Below are 19312 nucleotides of genomic sequence, written 5' to 3'. Positions count from 1 at the left end.
TGACGAGTTGCTTCGTGTATAGTGAAGCATATTTGATTGGTGGATCCCTGAATCGTGACAGGCATCCCTATATACAAACTTTCAGGTTTACAATCATCATCAGCTTTTAGTCGGGTCCAGTCCAACCGGATGCAGCTGAGTACCAGTGTTTTACAAGGAGCGATAACCTATCTGACTTTCCCAACCCAGTTACCAGGGCCCTTTGGTAAGACTGGTTGTCAGACTTTCTGGCTTCTGACTGACCCTGACAGTATATTAGTTTATATTTTAGCTGCCTCAGTGGTGATTGATACTCCCGTGCATCGGAGAGCGCGTAAATGTTGGTCCCGCTAGTGATCTCTCTCCGGTGGTGTCGGATTGTCGTACCATCGCGCTATGAGAGTGAAGGAATAGTGAGTGCACCGCAGTCCAAGCAAATGCTCGTGCACTAATAATATGTCCTGCGCAGTTGGCTGATCTCCTTACATGAGGACAGCCGCCGTAGCCGATAGTCGGCTAGGAGGACATCATTATATATCTATTTACCTGTGTAGCGAGGCATCGCTGGTGTAGCCCAGCTGCACGTCGGTGTCGGTGTCATCCCCCGAGGTGTCGCCAGTCCGCAGCTTGTACTTGGCAGATGATGAGTTACCTGTGTATGGAGGCATCGCTGGTGTAGCCCAGCTGCACGTCGGTGTCGGTATCGTCCCCCGAGGTGTCGCCAGTCCGCAGCTTGTACTTGGCCTGGCGGATGATGAGTTACCTGTGTAGCGAGGCATCGCTGGTGTAGCCCAGCTGCACGTCAGTGTCGGTGTCATCCCCCGAGGTGTCGCCAGTCCGCAGCTTGTACTTGGCCTGGCGGATGATGAGTTACCTGTGTAGCGAGGCATCGCTGGTGTAGCCCAGCTGCACGTCAGTGTCGGTGTCATCCCCCGAGGTGTCGCCAGTCCGCAGCTTGTACTTGGCCTGGCGGATGATGAGTTACCTGTGTAGCGAGGCATCGCTGGTGTAGCCCAGCTGCACGTCAGTGTCGGTGTCATCCCCCGAGGTGTCGCCAGTCCGCAGCTTGTACTTGGCCTGGCGGATGATGAGTTACCTGTGTAGCGAGGCATCGCTGGTGTAGCCCAGCTGCACGTCAGTGTCGGTGTCATCCCCCGAGGTGTCGCCAGTCCGCAGCTTGTACTTGGCCTGGCGGATGATGAGTTACCTGTGTAGCGAGGCATCGCTGGTGTAGCCCAGCTGCACGTCAGTGTCGGTATCATCCCCCGAGGTGTCGCCAGTCCGCAGCTTGTACTTGGCCTGGCGGATGATGAGTTACCTGTGTAGCGAGGCATCGCTGGTGTAGCCCAGCTGCACGTCAGTGTCGGTATCATCCCCCGAGGTGTCGCCAGTCCGCAGCTTGTACTTGGCCTGGCGGATGGCGGTGAGGCGTCCGCGAGCTTCCTCCAACTCTTTTTCTATGCGGAGGACCTCCGATCTGAGGAATGAAGAGTAAATTTATATATACGCCATTTTAAAAAATAATAAATATGAACACAGAGAAAATAGAGGTATATGTCTGTATTTTGGGATGCGGGATTGTTCGCGCGAGTTACCGCGGCCTTGGCACATAAATGACTTAAGAAAGAATATGATGGGTTTTATGCCCATTTTCACCAACAAATACCTAAAGCAAGGGATCCCCTAAGAACATTTACGGAACACTTAATAAGAATTTCGTTTTCACCAAAGTTTAGGTATCCCTTATACATAGTTATTTATGTCAAAATTGGGAGAGCCCTTATTCTAAGTGGCACTTAGATTAAGAGATTGTTGGTGGAAACGGGCATTAGTCAGTAAGAGTCTGACACTCCCTCACCGCTGCACTCACAGCGGGAGAGGATTTCTTATTTGATGATGATTTCCCATAAAAAAGGTATTTATATTTTTCGGAATAATCAGAATTAAATAATGATAAACATAGATCGCGAAAAAATCTACGTTTGCATATTATTTGTTTTGGGGATATAGTTTACTAAAATCCTGTACTCCTGATTCAGGTAATTGATTAATTTCGAAACTTTTCTTTCGAAACTTTTTTTTAGTCCCTTGGAAATACAAACCAAATATTTCCCGAATTATTACCTAGCATCAATCTCCTGCGCAATCCCGCCGACCATGCGCCTATTAAGCACTAGAGACCGTTCCTCCTCAGTCTGTATAGCATCCCGGGCAGCTCGCACCAGGTTGTCCGTGGACCGTATCACTTCGGCCCCGGCGGCTTGGAGGCGACGGGTTGATTCTGATGACGGGTCGGCTTTCACCTGGGAAGGGTTGAAAGTTTTTCATTTATTTATTTATCACAAAATACAACTATTATTATAGGGGAAACTTATGCAATGGTGTATTGTCAATTTTACTACTTTACACTGCTTAAAATTAAACATTAATAACATTAAAGTAGTACAAAAAAATAATGCTTAAATTCTTGGTGGCCTAGTGGGTAAAGAACCAACCTCTCAAGTATAAGAGCGTGGGTCCAGGTCAGGCAAGTACCAATGCAACTTTTCTAAGTTTGTATGTACTTTCTAAGCATATCTTGTACGCTGACTGTTTCGGGTGGCACGTTAAACTGTAGGTCCCGGCTGTTATTGAACATCTGTGGCAGTCATTACGGGTAGTCTGACACCAGTCTTACCAAGGGGTGTTGGGTTGCCCGGGTAACTGGATTGAGGAGGTCAGATAGGCAGTCGCTCCTTGTAAAACACTGATACTCAGCTACATCCGGTAAGACTGGTATCCGACACCAACATAGTTGGGAAAAGGCTAGGGAGATGATGACCAAGCCTTCTAGCCACTGGTCTGATGATGTCTTACCTTACAAGCGACCAGCAGCTGAGCAGTGCTGGATGCCACCTAGCACTGGATATGAGGCGTTCTTCAGACCCTGCACCCTGGACCAGTGCACTAGCTTCCACCAGCGAGTGACCTTCGTCTGATGATGTCTTACCTTACAAGCGACCAGCAGCTGAGCAGTGCTGAGGCCACCTGTCTAGCACTGGATATGAGGCGTTCTTCCGACCCTGCACCCTGGACCAGTGCACTAGCTTCCACCAGCGACACTGACTCTGATGATGTCTTACCTTACAAGCGACAAGCAGCTGAGCAGTGCTGGAGGCCACCTGCCTAGCACTGGATATGAGGCGTTCTTCAGACCCTGCACCCTGGACCAGTGCACTGCCGGCTTCCACCAGCGAGTGGGCCGCGGCTGCCACTAGACGGGCGGCGCTGACCAGACCTTCGGACCATTGGCCATCGTCTGATGATGAGGTGGGACGCCTGGCTACTTTGCCCTGGAGAGAAATGAATGTGTTGTATGGAATGTACCTTTATATTTTTAGGAATTGATAGAAATATAGTTGTAGTAAAATTTTTGATAAGGAAGTACATAAGAAAGTTTATAGATTAGAGAAGATAAGGGATTACAATATAGGTGTATTGTATAATGGAAGTATATAAGGGGAGTACATAAGGAAGAATAAAAGGAAGATTATAAGGAGAGCACATAAGGCAGTACATAAGGGGAGTACATAAGAAAGTCCATAAGGTAAGTACCTACATAAGGGGAGTTCCCTTATATACATGAGGAAGTATATAAGGGGGAGCACATAAGGAAGTATAAAAGGAAGTACATAAAGGAATCAAATTACGGGAGTACATAATAAAGTATAAAAGGAAGTACATAACAGGTATACATTATAAAGTATTAATTAATACAATACCTGATCAATAAGCTCTCTCTGAGCGGCCGAGGCAGCTCGCACGAGGGCCGATGTGGCCGCAATGATAGACTTCGCAGCTTCCAGGATCATCTCATCGAAGTTCAGGCTCTCATCTGCTTCCTGGTGAACGTTATCATCATTATATCATCATTGGCCACAGAGAATCTAGGTCAGATGATGCACTTTCTTGCACAAAAAATGTCGGTTATTCAGCCACAAAAGATCGTTATATAGAGGCTAAGTAACAGCCGCTTGATCGACTAACAGTCATAACTAATATTCTATCTATCCAATATTTGCTAGAGAAAGGAATTTGACGTTACTTGTAATAAGCAAATCTATAGTAAGATAGGATATTGTGAAAGGCCGTATATAGACAGCTCTTGGATGGTGCATTGTCATGACGAGTTCCTCCATCTTTCGTTAAACATGAGAAAGAATATAAAAAACAAAATAATGATAGACAAGAAATTGACAGTAAAATGTAAAAGGTGGTCCAGCACTTACACATAAGACGTAAGTGATAAACTATTTACAACAAGCTGGTGCCCGCGACTTCGTCTGCGCAGGTTTAGTATTTCGAACAATATGTTTACAAATTGTAGCCTATGTGTTATTCTGATGTATAAGCTATATTATTGTAAAGTTTCATTAAAATCCATTCAGTAGTTTTTGCGTGAAAGAGTAACAAACATCCATACATCCATACATACAAACTTTCGCGTTTATAATATTAGTAGGATTATGAGCATTAAAAAATTATAACATTTTTATGCTTTTAAAAATTAAAATAGAAAGTTAGACATGAAACACAAAGAGAGACAGACAGACATACAAAAAACAAGAAAACATTAGTAACCAGTTAGGAACACAATGTAGTAAAATCTTCATATATTCCGTCGTTCTTCCAGTAGAGGGCGCCGGTATCGATGTGTAATATGTTTGATTCCTGGGTGATGCAAAACGATACAACCAAGAATATCAAACATATCTCAACGACACTGCGGCAGTTTTTCTTTTCGCAACATCCGGTTCCTTTAACTTTTGGGCTTCTTCTCCATACTTCCTTTTTTAAAGTTTTTTGACGATAGATGTCGTTGGTACAGTCGGTTTACTAAATTAGTAGGTAATTATATATTTTATTTTTATTAAAAACCTTATTTATAAAAGAATCTCTAAATTATCAAGAAATATTGCCAGCTTATTCAAATTATTGACTAATATTTGTATGTAGCAACACTAATTTAATAAACAGACTATATCCTGAAGTTTTGTGCACAGTAAATAAATATACATAGAAGAGAGGAAACACAGACAAATAATACAAATCCCACCAAAAACATTAAATGTAAAAAAAAGCCAATCCTCTACGCAATTCCTCCACCGTAAAAAGTTTTGAGATCGCATAGAAGACAAGTCCTGTTCAACTTTATTTGTAATAATAAATCAATATTTTGTGACTATATCAATAGTTTTGTTCACATTACAATAATATTGACTTGGCCATGAGCACAATAAACTACAAATATAATACAGCATATCTTGGAGAGGTGAAAGTCAAACATGAAGTTTAATATCGCAGAATTAAATACTTTTAATTTATTCAATTGTTACTAAATGACCGACAGTCAGTATCATCCAACATCAATGAACTGCATGTGCTATGGCGCATGTTTAGTCTATGGTGATCTCAAATTCCATCATCATCCTCCGAGCCTTTTCCCAATCACGTTGGGGTCGGCTTCCAGTCTAACCGGATTCAGCTGAGTACCAGTGCTTTACAAGAAGCGACTGCCTATCTGACCTCCTCAACCCAGTAACCCGGGCAACCCGATACCCCTTGGTTAGACTGGTGTCAGACTTTCTGGCTTCTGACTACCCGTAACGACTGCCAAGGATGTTCACTGACAGCCGGGACCTACAGTTTAACGTGCCATCCGAAACACAGTCAATGGTGTCTAAGATATACTTAGAAAGTACATACAAACTTAGAAAAGTTGCATTGGTACTTGCCTGACCTGGGATCGACCCCGCGCCCTCATACTTGAGGTTGGTCCTTTACCCACTAGGCCACCACGACTTGGTGATCTCAAATTCCAATCAGTCCATAATCAGTCCAATCGTAAAATTATGTCCATATAGAATTTATCAATTCAATGGTATTTACACATTATTTCAAGGAGCGACTTTTAACTTGTGCTCATGGCCAAGACAATATTATTGTAATGTGAACAAAACTATTGATATAGTCACAAAATATTGATTTATTATTACAAATAAAGTTGAACAGGACTTGTCTTCTATGCGATCTCAAAACTTTTTACGGTGGAGGAATTGCGTAGAGGATTGGCTTTTTTTTACATTTAATGTTTTTGGTGGGATCTAATTTATTTTTTGTAGGTCTCTTTCTTCTCTAAGTATATAACAAACTAAATATGTAGACCTAAAGTAGCACGTAAACAACATTTTTTTAAAGTAAACTAAACAATTTCGAAATTGTCGAATTTTTTAATCGAATATCTTTTAGAATAAAAGAGATTTATTTCAGAGGTAGATGAATTTTTTTTTTTTTTTTAAGTCCTACTTATACTAAGCTATGTAACGAAACCATAGCGCGATTTAGACCAGGACAACGTCATCTATCGAGCGAGCATGCAGTATTTATCGCACTGCATTAATATGAAAGATTTTATCATTATTCATTTCAGTTTAACCTAGCTTTTTTATTCATACGTATGTATATTTAATCTTTACTAATATTATAAAGAGGAAAACTTTGTTTGTTTGGTTGTAATGAATAGGCTCAAAAACTACTGGACCGTTTTTAAAAATTCTTTCACCATTCGAAAGCTACATTATCCACGAGTAACATAGGCTATATTTTGTCCCGGTACGGGCAGTAGTTACCACGGGATGCGGGTGAAACCGCGTGACAACGGCTAGTACATAATAACAATACACCACACTACGTAACAATAAAACAAATAGTAACATTTTGTACATAAATAAATAACAAAGTTATCAATGCAGTCAAAATTCATACACAATGTTCTTGAAAAACCGCAAATATAAATTTGTTACCTATTTTTTTATTAAGTTTTAAGGTTTTTATAATTTTCCCTTTATATGTAGCTAATAACCTATCTTGGTGCCAAATTTGAAGGTTCTAAGTTTGCTAGAAGTACCTTAGACTTTTGATGATCGGTCAGTGAGTGAGTCAGTGACAAAATGGTGTAACTTTGATCGCTCATAACTCGTAAACTATTTATTCAAATGTCTTGTAATTTTGAGACTGAGCTTGTTCTAATACTTACTCTTGGTCGTCGAAAACTTAAACTCCTAGCTTTGTTCATATGGAAGATACAGAGGGCTGAAATAGCCGCGAAACGCTTCGAGAAAAGATGGTACGGCCGTGCCCGCTTTGCTCGAGTCTTGGCTGGGGCACTGCCGTGCCCTCAGATACAAAAATGAAATAGAATACAGATGATTTGTGTGTTAGTTAGGGTTAGCTTACAAAAATAAATGAATTGAATACAATTTATGACAGTGGCAGATTTTAAACATTCAAGCTACAAAAGGAAATTAAAAGAATCAAGACAGACTTCATACAAAAAAAAAACATATCCACCATCTTGGCAGTTGGGTAACGTTGTCTTGACCATAGTTATTTACAGTTTAAACTCAAAAATGACTTATATTGTGTGTTGCCTGTATTAAGCATATAAGGTGCTTAAAAATATAAAGTATTGTGTATGTAGATACCAATAGCGACGACCGGAATGGTTAAATTTAGAATGCGAGATGATCTCTTCCGAATAAATAATTTCAAACTTGTATGCAATTTCTATTGTGTGAAAAGATGGCGTATCATGCTCAATATAGAGGCTCAAGGTACAGGTTCGCCTAGTTTGGGGCCAATGTTAATATTGCAAACTGTTCTTATTTTTTTTTGGAAATTACACAATGTATCCCATTGTAGCCGTGGTAGATATTTTTATAGCACCTTGTATTAACAACCCTATTTGAATATTGAGGCTTTTCTCAACCACACCTCTCTTTAACATTCCAAAAATAACCCAAAACCATCACATTTTCTTAATACTAACAGTCTACAGTAACTAACCTGAACTTTAACACTCTTTCTAGGCCTGAGCGACTCGAGTTTCTTAGCAGCTGCATCGATAGACGCGGCGGCTCCTAATAGCTCGTTCTCGGCGATCACTGTGGGGTCATCGGGGTCCACCCAGTCGGAACCTGTGGGGTTCATGTGGTTAGACAGGACTAGACATAAGAGGCCCATAGCTGGGTCCGGGTTGCGGGATTGTTCGAAAGATTTACCGCGGCTCTGGTACATAAAGGGCTTAAGAACGAACATGATGGGTTCTAGTCAGTAAGAGTCTGTTACTAACTCACGTTGCAACCATAGCGGGAGTGGTCAAAAGGGGCCCATAGTTAGGTGACACTACGGGTAAGAGCAGCAAATTTGTGAGTTTGTAGGTATGTTACTTCTTCAGACGCAAATCGGCAGTAGTAGTTTACATAACAGAATATAATATAGTTTTCCTGGGATAAAATTGCAGGCACATAACTGTGCAAGAAATTGGAGGTTTGGTAAGTTGCAGCGGTTACACTAAAAACCCAGCAACATAGTTGTCAAGTGGTACCTTTGAGCAGACAAGCCGTAGCGATAACATCAGTGGTATCAGAACCAATTAACAACCTCCTCCTTTTCGGAATTCGGTTAAAAACGCTTGTAGTTAGGTTGGAAGACGATACCAATATTTCTTCCCTGAAGTAGCTACAGACGTCGCAATATCATCGCTCCTCTTTTTTCGGAACTCGGCTAAACACACCTGCACATATCCTGAAAATCAAGATCCAGTCTTGTCGTACCTTTAAGCAGGTCAGCGGTGGCGATGATGTCGGCCGTGGTCTGCGCCACGTGGCGCGACAGTTGCGGCAACAGTTGCCTCGCCGCCGCGTCGCCCGCACACGCCGCCAGCACGCCCGACAGTAGCGCGCGGTACGCCGTAGCGGCGGAGCGACCACATTCTAGCGTACCACTGCACCTCACTTACCGGAGTAGCTACGTCACCGCAGCCTTATGGCAAGTCGGTTAATAATACCAACCAGTCCTTCTTTTTGGGAAGTCGGTTAAAAATACCAACCACTCCTCCTTTTTTGGAAAGTCGGTTAAAAATGCCCGCAATTAGACTGAAAACTGACCTTAACATAGCTGTCAAAATTTTCGACCTACGTAGGAGTAGCTCAGTTGTCGCAACAAAATTACTCCTCCTATTTTGGAAGTCGGTTAAAAATGCCTGTAGCTAGCCTGAAAACCTACGTGGCTGTCAAAAATCCTACCCATATGATCAGCCGAAACAACAACATCGGTTAAAAATCCCAACATAGTTGTCCAAATTCTCGACCTACTTTTAGTTACTCCTCCTATTTCTGAAGTCGGCTAAAAACACCTGCAATTATCCTAAAAACCAACATAGTTGTCTTACCTTTAAGCAGATCAGCAGTGGCAATGATGTCGGCCGTGGTCTGCGCCACGTGCCGCGACAGTTGCGGCAACAGTTGCCTCGCCGCCGCGTCGCCCGCACACGCCGCCAGCACGCCCGACAGTAGCGCGCGGTACGCCGTAGCGGCGGAGCGACCACATTCTAGCGTACCACTGCGCCTCACTTACCGGAGTAGCTACGTCACCGCAGCCTTTTGCCAAGTCGGTTAAAAATCTCGACCTACCTACAAGTAAGTCAGCTAAAGCGACAACACTGCTCCTCCATTTTGGGAAGTCGGTTAAAAATGCCTTTAGTTAGACTGAAAACCGCTCCCAACATCGTTGTCCAAATTCTTGACCTACCTATTAGCAACTCAGCAGCAGCTATAACATATACCTCCTTTTCGGGAAGTAGGTTAAAAATCTCGACCTACCTATAAGTAACTTAGCCGTAGCGACAATAGCACACCTCTTTTTGCAAAGTCGGCTAAAAATGACCGCAATTAGACAGAAAACCGACCTCAACATAGCTGTCAAAATTCTCGACCTATCTTTAGTTACTCCTCTTTTTTCAGACGTCGGTTAAAAATGCTCGCTGTTACATTGACAGATAAACCCAACATAGTTGTTAAGGGTCTTCGGAAGTCGGTAAAAAACCTACATTTAGCCTAAAAATCAACACAGTTGACAAAGTCCCACCTTTAAGCAGATCAGCGGTGGCGATGATGTCGGCCGTGGTCTGCGCCACGTGGCGCGACAGTTGCGGCAACAGTTGCCTCGCCGCCGCGTCGCCCGCACACGCCGCCAGCACGCCCGACAGTAGCGCGCGGTACGCCGTAGCGGCGGAGCGACCACATTCTAGCGTACCACTGCACCTCACTTACCGGAGTAGCTACGTCACCGCAGCCTTATGGCAAGTCGGTTAAAAATACCAATCAGTCCTCCTTTTTTGGAAGTCGGTAAAAATGCCTTTAGTTAGACTGAAAAGCGAAAACCGACCCCAACTTAGTTGTCCAAATTCTCGACCTACCTACAAGTAGCTTAGCCGTAGCGACAATAGCACACCTCTTTTTTGCGAAGTAGGCTAAAAATGCCGACTGTTAGACTGAAAACCGACCTCAACATTGCTGTCAAAATTCTCGACCTACCTTTAGTTACTCCTCCTTTTTTACAAGTCGGTTGAAAATGACTGCTATTACATTGACAGACTTTTTTTGGAAGTCGGTTAAAATACCTACATTTAGCTTGAAAACCGACCAATACAGTTGTCAAAGTCCTACCTTTAAGCAGATCAGCGGTGGCGATGATGTCGGCCGTGGTCTGCGCCACGTGGCGCGACAGTTGCGGCAACAGTTGCCTCGCCGCCGCGTCGCCCGCACACGCCGCCAGCACGCCCGACAGTAGCGCGCGGTACGCCGTAGCGGCGGAGCGACCACATTCTAGCGTACCACTGCACCTCACTTACCGGAGTAGCTACGTCACCGCAGCCTTATGGCAAGTCGGTTAAAAATACCAATCAGTCCTCCTTTTTTGGAAGTCGGTAAAAATGCCTTTAGTTAGACTGAAAAGCGAAAACCGACCCCAACTTAGTTGTCCAAATTCTCGACCTACCTACAAGTAGCTTAGCCGTAGCGACAATAGCACACCTCTTTTTTGCGAAGTAGGCTAAAAATGCCGACTGTTAGACTGAAAACCGACCTCAACATTGCTGTCAAAATTCTCGACCTACCTTTAGTTACTCCTCCTTTTTTACAAGTCGGTTGAAAATGACTGCTATTACATTGACAGACTTTTTTTGGAAGTCGGTTAAAATACCTACATTTAGCTTGAAAACCGACCAATACAGTTGTCAAAGTCCTACCTTTAAGCAGATCAGCGGTGGCGATGATGTCGGCCGTGGTCTGCGCCACGTGGCGCGACAGTTGCGGCAACAGTTGCCTCGCCGCCGCGTCGCCCGCACACGCCGCCAGCACGCCCGACAGTAACGCGCGGTACGCCGTAGCGGCGGAGCGACCACATTCTAGTGTTCGGGTTTGCAGTTCTGAGGACTCGGCTGAGTAGGCTGCTCCCTGGGTAAGGAAGAAAATAAAATATATAATCTACATCTTAGACAGTAAGCGTCATAACAGATATACAAGAGTGCAAAGTTGCTTTTTAACCGCGGGCTCAATTTTAGACCGAGCAAGCGAAGGATTCTAAAATTGAAACACGAGCGCAGCGGATGTTTCGAATATTAAAATTCTGAGCGATAGCGACGGAATCAAAAGAGTACAAGGTGAAAAAACTTTGCGTTCGAGTGCAAAATGTAACTTTTCTTCCCACCCCATCGAGGAAATTACTAAATAAGTCGGGATCTCATCGAAATCAAATTAAAAAGGAGTACCTATTGATTTATTCTAAAACTCTGCTGAAAATTAAAAAATGAGATGGTGGGATGAAAAACATAATGTTAAACACAAATCAGATTTCTTTTATATTGGCTGTATTTTTTATACGGATAAAGGAAAGATTTCATCTGTCGCGTGCAGCGGATCAGCTCTGGCGTCGCTACACTTGGGAACAGGCTGATGATCCTCACCTTACAGATGACGAGCAGGTCTACGACAGTCTTGCGGCCCAGGTTGGCGGCGGCGGTGAGCTGGTCCTGCTAGTCGCGTGCTGATCAGCTCTGGCGTCGCTACACTTGGGAACAGGCTGATGATCCTCACCTTACAGATGACGAGCAGGTCTACGACAGTCTTGCGGCCCAGGTTGGCGGCGGCGGTGAGCTGGTCCTGCTAGTCGCGTGCTGATCAGCTCTGGCGTCGCTACACTTGGGAACAGGCTGATGATCCTCACCTTACAGATGACGAGCAGGTCTACGACAGTCTTGCGGCCCAGGTTGGCGGCGGCGGTGAGCTGGTCCTGCTAGTCGCGTGCTGATCAGCTCTGGCGTCGCTACACTTGGGAACAGGCTGATGATCCTCACCTTACAGATGACGAGCAGGTCTACGACAGTCTTGCGGCCCAGGTTGGCGGCGGCGGTGAGCTGGTCCTGCTAGTCGCGTGCTGATCAGCTCTGGCGTCGCTACACTTGGGAACAGGCTGATGATCCTCACCTTACAGATGACGAGCAGGTCTACGACAGTCTTGCGGCCCAGGTTGGCGGCGGCGGTGAGCTGGTCCTGCTAGTCGCGTGCTGATCAGCTCTGGCGTCGCTACACTTGGGAACAGGCTGATGATCCTCACCTTACAGATGACGAGCAGGTCTACGACAGTCTTGCGGCCCAGGTTGGCGGCGGCGGTGAGCTGGTCCTGCTAGTCGCGTGCTGATCAGCTCTGGCGTCGCTACACTTGGGAACAGGCTGATGATCCTCACCTTACAGATGACGAGCAGGTCTACGACAGTCTTGCGGCCCAGGTTGGCGGCGGCGGTGAGCTGGTCCTGCTAGTCGCGTGCTGATCAGCTCTGGCGTCGCTACACTTGGGAACAGGCTGATGATCCTCACCTTACAGATGACGAGCAGGTCTACGACAGTCTTGCGGCCCAGGTTGGCGGCGGCGGTGAGCTGGTCCTGCTAGTCGCGTGCTGATCAGCTCTGGCGTCGCTACACTTGGGAACAGGCTGATGATCCTCACCTTACAGATGACGAGCAGGTCTACGACAGTCTTGCGGCCCAGGTTGGCGGCGGCGGTGAGCTGGTCCTGCTAGTCGCGTGCTGATCAGCTCTGGCGTCGCTACACTTGGGAACAGGCTGATGATCCTCACCTTACAGATGACGAGCAGGTCTACGACAGTCTTGCGGCCCAGGTTGGCGGCGGCGGTGAGCTGGTCCTGCTAGTCGCGTGCTGATCAGCTCTGGCGTCGCTACACTTGGGAACAGGCTGATGATCCTCACCTTACAGATGACGAGCAGGTCTACGACAGTCTTGCGGCCCAGGTTGGCGGCGGCGGTGAGCTGGTCCTGCTAGTCGCGTGCTGATCAGCTCTGGCGTCGCTACACTTGGGAACAGGCTGATGATCCTCACCTTACAGATGACGAGCAGGTCTACGACAGTCTTGCGGCCCAGGTTGGCGGCGGCGGTGAGCTGGTCCTGCTAGTCGCGTGCTGATCAGCTCTGGCGTCGCTACACTTGGGAACAGGCTGATGATCCTCACCTTACAGATGACGAGCAGGTCTACGACAGTCTTGCGGCCCAGGTTGGCGGCGGCGGTGAGCTGGTCCTGCTTGTTCGCATTGCCAGCAGACACGGCGCGGGCGGTGGCTACTGTCATCTGTCGCGTGCAGCGGATCAGCTCCTCTGGGGTTGCTGTGGTCTTCGGTGGTGTTGGTGACATGAGCACCTGTGGGAGAAACATACAAACAACAGTTTAACCAAGGGGTATCGGGTAACCAAGGCCAAGGCCTGCCGGGACTGCGGTATTGTTCGAAGAGTAACCGTGGCCCCGATACATAAAAGGCTTAAGAAGGAACAAGATGGGTTTTAGTCCGTAACAGTCTGACACTCCCTCACGCTGCTAACCCACAGTAGAAGGAGTCATTTGATGAGTTCCCATAAAAAATGGGGTATCTGGTTGCCCGTGTAACTGGGTAGAAGAGATCAGATAGGCAGTCACTCCTTGTAAAACACTGGTACTCAGCTGCATCCAGTTAGACTGGAAGCCGACTCCAACATAATTGGGCAAAAGGCTCGGAGGATGGAGGATGGACTCAGCGGCATCTGATAAGACGGTGGAAGCCGACCACAACAAAGTTGAAAAAGGCTAGACAGATCTTCAAAACTTTGCTTAAGAAAGGTACATACCTCAATCTCCTGAGAAATAGCTTCGATAGTAGACTCCAGAGCCCTGGTGCCTCTCGTATGCTCATCCTCCACCGCCTTCACGGTCTTCAGCAGTGAAGTCACGTTCGTCACCATCACCTGCGTGGAACGGAACGTCAGTTTGTGTCTGATAACGTGGTTGTTGGGAATGGTGGGTTTTCTGATCGGAAATTGTTTTTTTTTGACTGATGTTTCGAAAAGGAGGTTCTCAATTTTATTTTTATTTATTATTTACATGGAAGTTACAAAAAACGCAAATATAAAGAATATTTCTCATATGTATGCTTGTTACCGGTATTTTTTGTTGTTGTAAAGAAAATAAGTAGTGCGAGTAAACTATTATGTTTTATTTTAGAGGAAAGGAAATAGTAATTTTGATTTGGTTAACCAATTAGGAAGAAAGAAGTTAGTGGTAAAAATAAATTGCCTATTATGTGTCTACGATAATCTTGAAAGTGTCAAAAGTCGTGTGAAAATTGCAGATTGAAAAAGTGACATATAATCAGAAAACCACCTTACCCAACAACATAATAATCTTATCTGAATATTAAGAACAACAATGTTATATTATTAAAACTAAAAACAATGATTTCAAAGCTTTGGGTTGCCAACTAGAATTAGGTATTTATTTTAGAGAAAAAAAAAAATACAATATATGTATGAGAAACCCTGCGAAACGACAAAAGCACCATGCCATAGCGGGAAACCCATAGGCTTTCAATAAACACCATAAATATATAGAAATAAACTTTAAAATACATATATAACTTATACAAGGTGAGGTAGGGTAGCAACAGCGTAATTGACGCCGCTAAAAATGAGTCGCTGGAAGTACGCTGCCGAATTGCAGGGCATAGCATGTATGGAATTTTATAGTATGTAACGTTAGTGCAAGCGATTTTGAATTACTTATAAATCAAACTAAGACTAAAATGACGTTGAAAATTCTAATATAAACAAATAAACCATATGTTTGACTATCATCATCTCAGCCATAGGACGTCCACTGCTGAACATAGGCCTCCCCCTTAGATCTCTACAGATACCTGTTGGAAGCGACCTGCATCCAGCGTCTTCATGCACCTTTATAAGGTCGTCTGTCCACCTTGTTGGTGGAAGTCCTACGCTGTCTGACTATATTCTTCCTTATTTATTTAAAGAGTCATTAGTGATATACATTAAAAAAAAAAATCGCTTACACAACGAAACCATCCCTCTTCGTGCTAAGCCCTCAAAAACATAGCTTATGCAGCAAAAATTTTAGTTCGCCCACTCATTTTTCGCGTGCGTACTTTACACAGCGTTACGCCGACCGCACCATAGTCAGTTGTCTGTCAATATTGGACCGAGAAGCTGGCTGGTTGATGAAAGCTTTTGGTGTTGTTATTGACGTATGATAAAGCTCTTGAACCGAGCAATGATATGGTCATGAGTTGACTGAGAAATGTGTTTAGAACAACCATGGTGATTGATGTGGGAATACTGTGGTAAATCTTCTTGGTAAACGGGTAAAAACGACTAAACAAACAACTAGAAATAATGACAGGAACATCTATAGAAAAATCGACTAAATATAGAATCAAAGTATCGATAAAAATATCGATACTTATTTGTGTCTATAAGCTGAAACTTAGTAACTACTAACTATATTATTTCTAAAATTAAAAGACATTATTTTTACTACCTTAGTATTTAGTTCTTTATAAACTAAACACACTGCAATTATTTCTAAAATTAAATGTTTTAACAAAACAATAAGTTCTCACTCTGAAAGAAAATTGTTTGTAACCGACTTCAAAAATGATAAGTTCGTGAGATTTTTTGTATCAAACATTGCCGAATATGATCCAATTTCTGTGTCTTTTGAACTCGAAAGTCCAAAATAAAATTGAAATCGGTTATTTTCTATTTTTTGAAAAACAGAATTATAATTCAAGCAAGTGGCCACGACATTCGCATGCCACACAGACAGAAAACTAAACACATTTCGATAAAACGTTTCACAATGATAGATGACTGAAGCAAGTTAGTTAATGGCGGTCGGTTCTTGCATACATTTGGTTCTCCTATCAATAACTTTATTCCCGGATAATAGTATTATCCTCTAAGCTAAACTTCATGTAAATTATTACAGAACTAGGCTTTAAAAAGTATCTCAAATAATTTCAAGAATTTGGAAAAATAAAATTTGCTAGCAACATTGAAAAAAAAAAGTTCTTTTTCTGTAAAAAATAAGATTTCCCACAAAAAATTACATAAACTACCTCTTTAATACGCAGTGACTAAAATCTTCGATCAATGTAAATTGTTTTTTAACCCACTTCCCAAAAGATGCTGGTGAATTTGTAACGCCACTTCTTCCCAGCAATATCACGTAAGATGTGGTGAAAGGCTTTTTGGGGACTGTCTTTACTATAATTCTTTATTACACATTTAACAATTAAACAGAGGCAGTTTATGTCCAAATGCGAGCTTAACCTATCTCTCTCTATACTATTTATGTACTTTTTGATGTTCATAAAGTGCTGATATTCAGGCTAATTTGATTAAATGATTAACCCCCGCACTCAGAGACATTTCATGATTACTTAAGTCACTCCTTAGTGACAGGTTCTCATAGAATTCTGCACTAAGGAACGGCTTAAGTAACCATTAAATGTCTCTGAGTGTGTCCATATTTTGTGACCTAAAGTAAGACCAAGAACACAATATAAAAAGCTTTACATGAGCGTGCAAATATAGAGGAACAGTGCAAAACCGACCGCCAAACGACAATGACTTTTAACCATGGAAAGCTGACCACACCATGCTCGATCAAGGCGTGCGTAACATTAAATTCTGACCGATTCATCGTCCTTCGTAGTCACAGCCTCGGTTTCCTTAAACTGATCATGTTTTATCTCATCAAGCATCCTTAGTTGTTCCTCCATGCGAGAACTCGGTCTTGAACGTGAATGGGAACGAAAGAATGAATGATTGAAGTTTTCAGAATCGGTCTTGTTCAGTATCCTTTCGTAGACATTCCACCAGTTGTCTATTGAGCCGAATTGTTGTTCCCGACTTTTTAATATACTTTCGTATATTCGCCACCAATTGTTTGCGTAATATTCTAAGGGGTATGTTCGAGTTAGGTCGAAAATTTCAGGGGTATTTTGATACTTTTCCGGGTTTGATCTAGTACTTTTCATAGTGTCTGTGTTAAATGTTATTTTAGTCTGACGGTTTATGTTTCTATGTAAACTATTTGTGCAATATACGTTTCTATTTTCCGGTATATTTTCTTTATCTCTCGTATCTTTTTTGTATTTTCTTATAATGTCTTTGTAATATCTTTCGAGTAGACAAAGTTCTTCATACGTATATTTGCTTGTGTCTATCTGAGAATAAATGTTTAGTATCTCTTGAATTTCCACTTTTTTCCTGCGATCAATTTTTATATTAGACAGAGCTTTGAGCTGTTCAATAAGAGGATCAAAGCCTTTGTAAATAAAGTCTTTTTTGGCGAATTCTATTAATTTTAAAACCATGTCTTCGTATTTCTTATTATATTCCAAATCTTGGTTGACTGCCTTAGATTTATCAACTTCTTCAATGAAATTCTGTAACGTGTGTTTCTCATTTTCAAATTTATCAATCTGTGTTTGAAATTCTCCTAAGACAAGCTCGTGGCCACTGAATCTTTCTAGATCTCGCCTAGCCTCCTCCATTTTGTCTAGATTTCTCTTAGCCAACGCTTTCCACCACTCAGTGTCATCTTTGAACATTTTCCAAAATTCCATTCTGACCTTTTTGGTCATCGTATTGACATCCGTCACATCTTTCGTCACAGGTTTTGTTTTAACTTCAGGATTGACTATGATTTCCATAGATTCGTCTTTTTGTTTTTCTTCTGGACTTAGTATTTGTTTAAGTGTATCTTTAGTCTCTGGTGAAGTTTGAATGTCTAAGCTTACTGGTCGGATCTTTTTGATTCTAAATACTGGGCTTGTTAGTTTAACATCATCTGGTTTTGGCTCATTTTTAACCACAGTTTCTTTAACTTCAGTGCGTGTAATAATTTCTACTTCATCCAAGTTTTCAATGACTGCTGACAGTCGCTTCATTTCCGAATCTAAGTCATGGTTAGCCTTCAATCTCTGTATCATGTCTATCTTACGTTTATTTTCGACTTTATCACCGATATCTTTGGCTAAATCTGCTAGCTTTTTTGTCTCCCCTAGAAGTATATTCTCTCCGTACTTCAACACCCTCCAATCCATATCGAGCAAGCTATTTTTGGCCGCCAAATTATATCTTTCATTTAAATCATCATTTTTGAGACTCCTAACAGGTGGTATAGTCATCAAATTTTCTATATAAGTGATGATTTCCTCGCAATTATCGTGGAATATAGTTGGGGAGACATCGTCGTCTTGACTGGAGTAGTCTAGGAGTTTGACCAGCTCATCTTCCTGGTCTGATTGAAAGATGTCGGTTTCCGAGTCTGCCGAGTTATAGTCGCTGCGCAAGAGAGAGCGTCGGTTGGGGCGGGGGACGGTGCTGGCTTTGAGAGGGAGACTCCAGCGACGGGTGGTGTCCGACAGCCGCTAGAGAAAATACTGCTCAGTCCAATATTGACAACACAACATGTACGCCCGGACAACACAATGTTATGGAGTTTATGTACCCTGCTATTAATAATAATAAACACGGATTAAAGTTATTAAATTGTTAAACTATCGACAAACAATCAGTTGCAGAAAAGTCCATTAAAATTCAAGCTTAATTGAATCTTTTGCTAACACTTTTTATCTCGTTGACAAAGAAAGAGTCAGCAATAGATTTAAAGAAGCTTTAACTTTAATGGATCTTTGCGCAACTCACAGTAACGATCTTAGAGGTATTATTATACTAAGGGTCGAATTTTCAATCATCACGTAACTTCTATCTGAAGAATAAATATGGCGGTTTGACATTTTCTACACAAAATCTGTCAAAACGTCAAATACATTCTACAGTTTAAAGTTTACCTGGGGATTGAAAAATCTAGCCTTAAGTGTGCAATGTTTTGCCGTATTCAAAGTTAAATCCTATGAAAATGATATTCTTATGTTATTTCAGAGGTGTAACTTTAATCCGTGTTTATTAATAAAACTAAGTATATAAGAGTTTATACATAAGAAATAGTGATGCACCATTGCTTAACTCTATCGATAAGTGTACCCTCTAGTGCATCGCTATTTTCATATTACTGTATTAATACTACGAAAAACATGTGTTTTTA

At 42.8% G+C, this 19312-nt stretch overlaps 2 protein-coding genes across 2 annotated transcripts in view; both read right to left on the bottom strand.

The window, feature by feature from the left end:
- The window catches only part of Rhea (rhea), a 133247-nt gene that overhangs the window by 9809 nt on the left and 104126 nt on the right, over positions 1-19312 (bottom strand). Inside the window, exons 50-58 of the mRNA XM_064042082.1 lie at positions 16893-18635; positions 14032-14148; positions 13385-13570; positions 11108-11315; positions 7864-7994; positions 3741-3860; positions 3102-3311; positions 2104-2282; positions 1298-1456 (exon numbers count right to left, since the gene is read on the bottom strand). Coding sequence (XP_063898152.1) covers positions 1298-1456; positions 2104-2282; positions 3102-3311; positions 3741-3860; positions 7864-7994; positions 11108-11315; positions 13385-13570; positions 14032-14148; positions 16893-18635 — 3053 coding nt within the window. The remainder of the gene's footprint in view (positions 1-1297; positions 1457-2103; positions 2283-3101; positions 3312-3740; positions 3861-7863; positions 7995-11107; positions 11316-13384; positions 13571-14031; positions 14149-16892; positions 18636-19312) is intronic.
- Positions 1-19312, bottom strand: part of LOC110369644 (fibrohexamerin) — a 47521-nt gene that overhangs the window by 15356 nt on the left and 12853 nt on the right. The gene's annotated exons all lie outside the window — the stretch shown is intronic.

The sequence above is a fragment of the Helicoverpa armigera genome, chromosome 27 (assembly GCF_030705265.1).
Source record: "Helicoverpa armigera isolate CAAS_96S chromosome 27, ASM3070526v1, whole genome shotgun sequence".
Classification (NCBI taxonomy): Eukaryota; Metazoa; Arthropoda; class Insecta; order Lepidoptera; family Noctuidae; genus Helicoverpa; species Helicoverpa armigera.
Note: the sequence above shows the minus strand (reverse complement) of the source record. Positions and strands in the feature narration are given on the sequence as shown.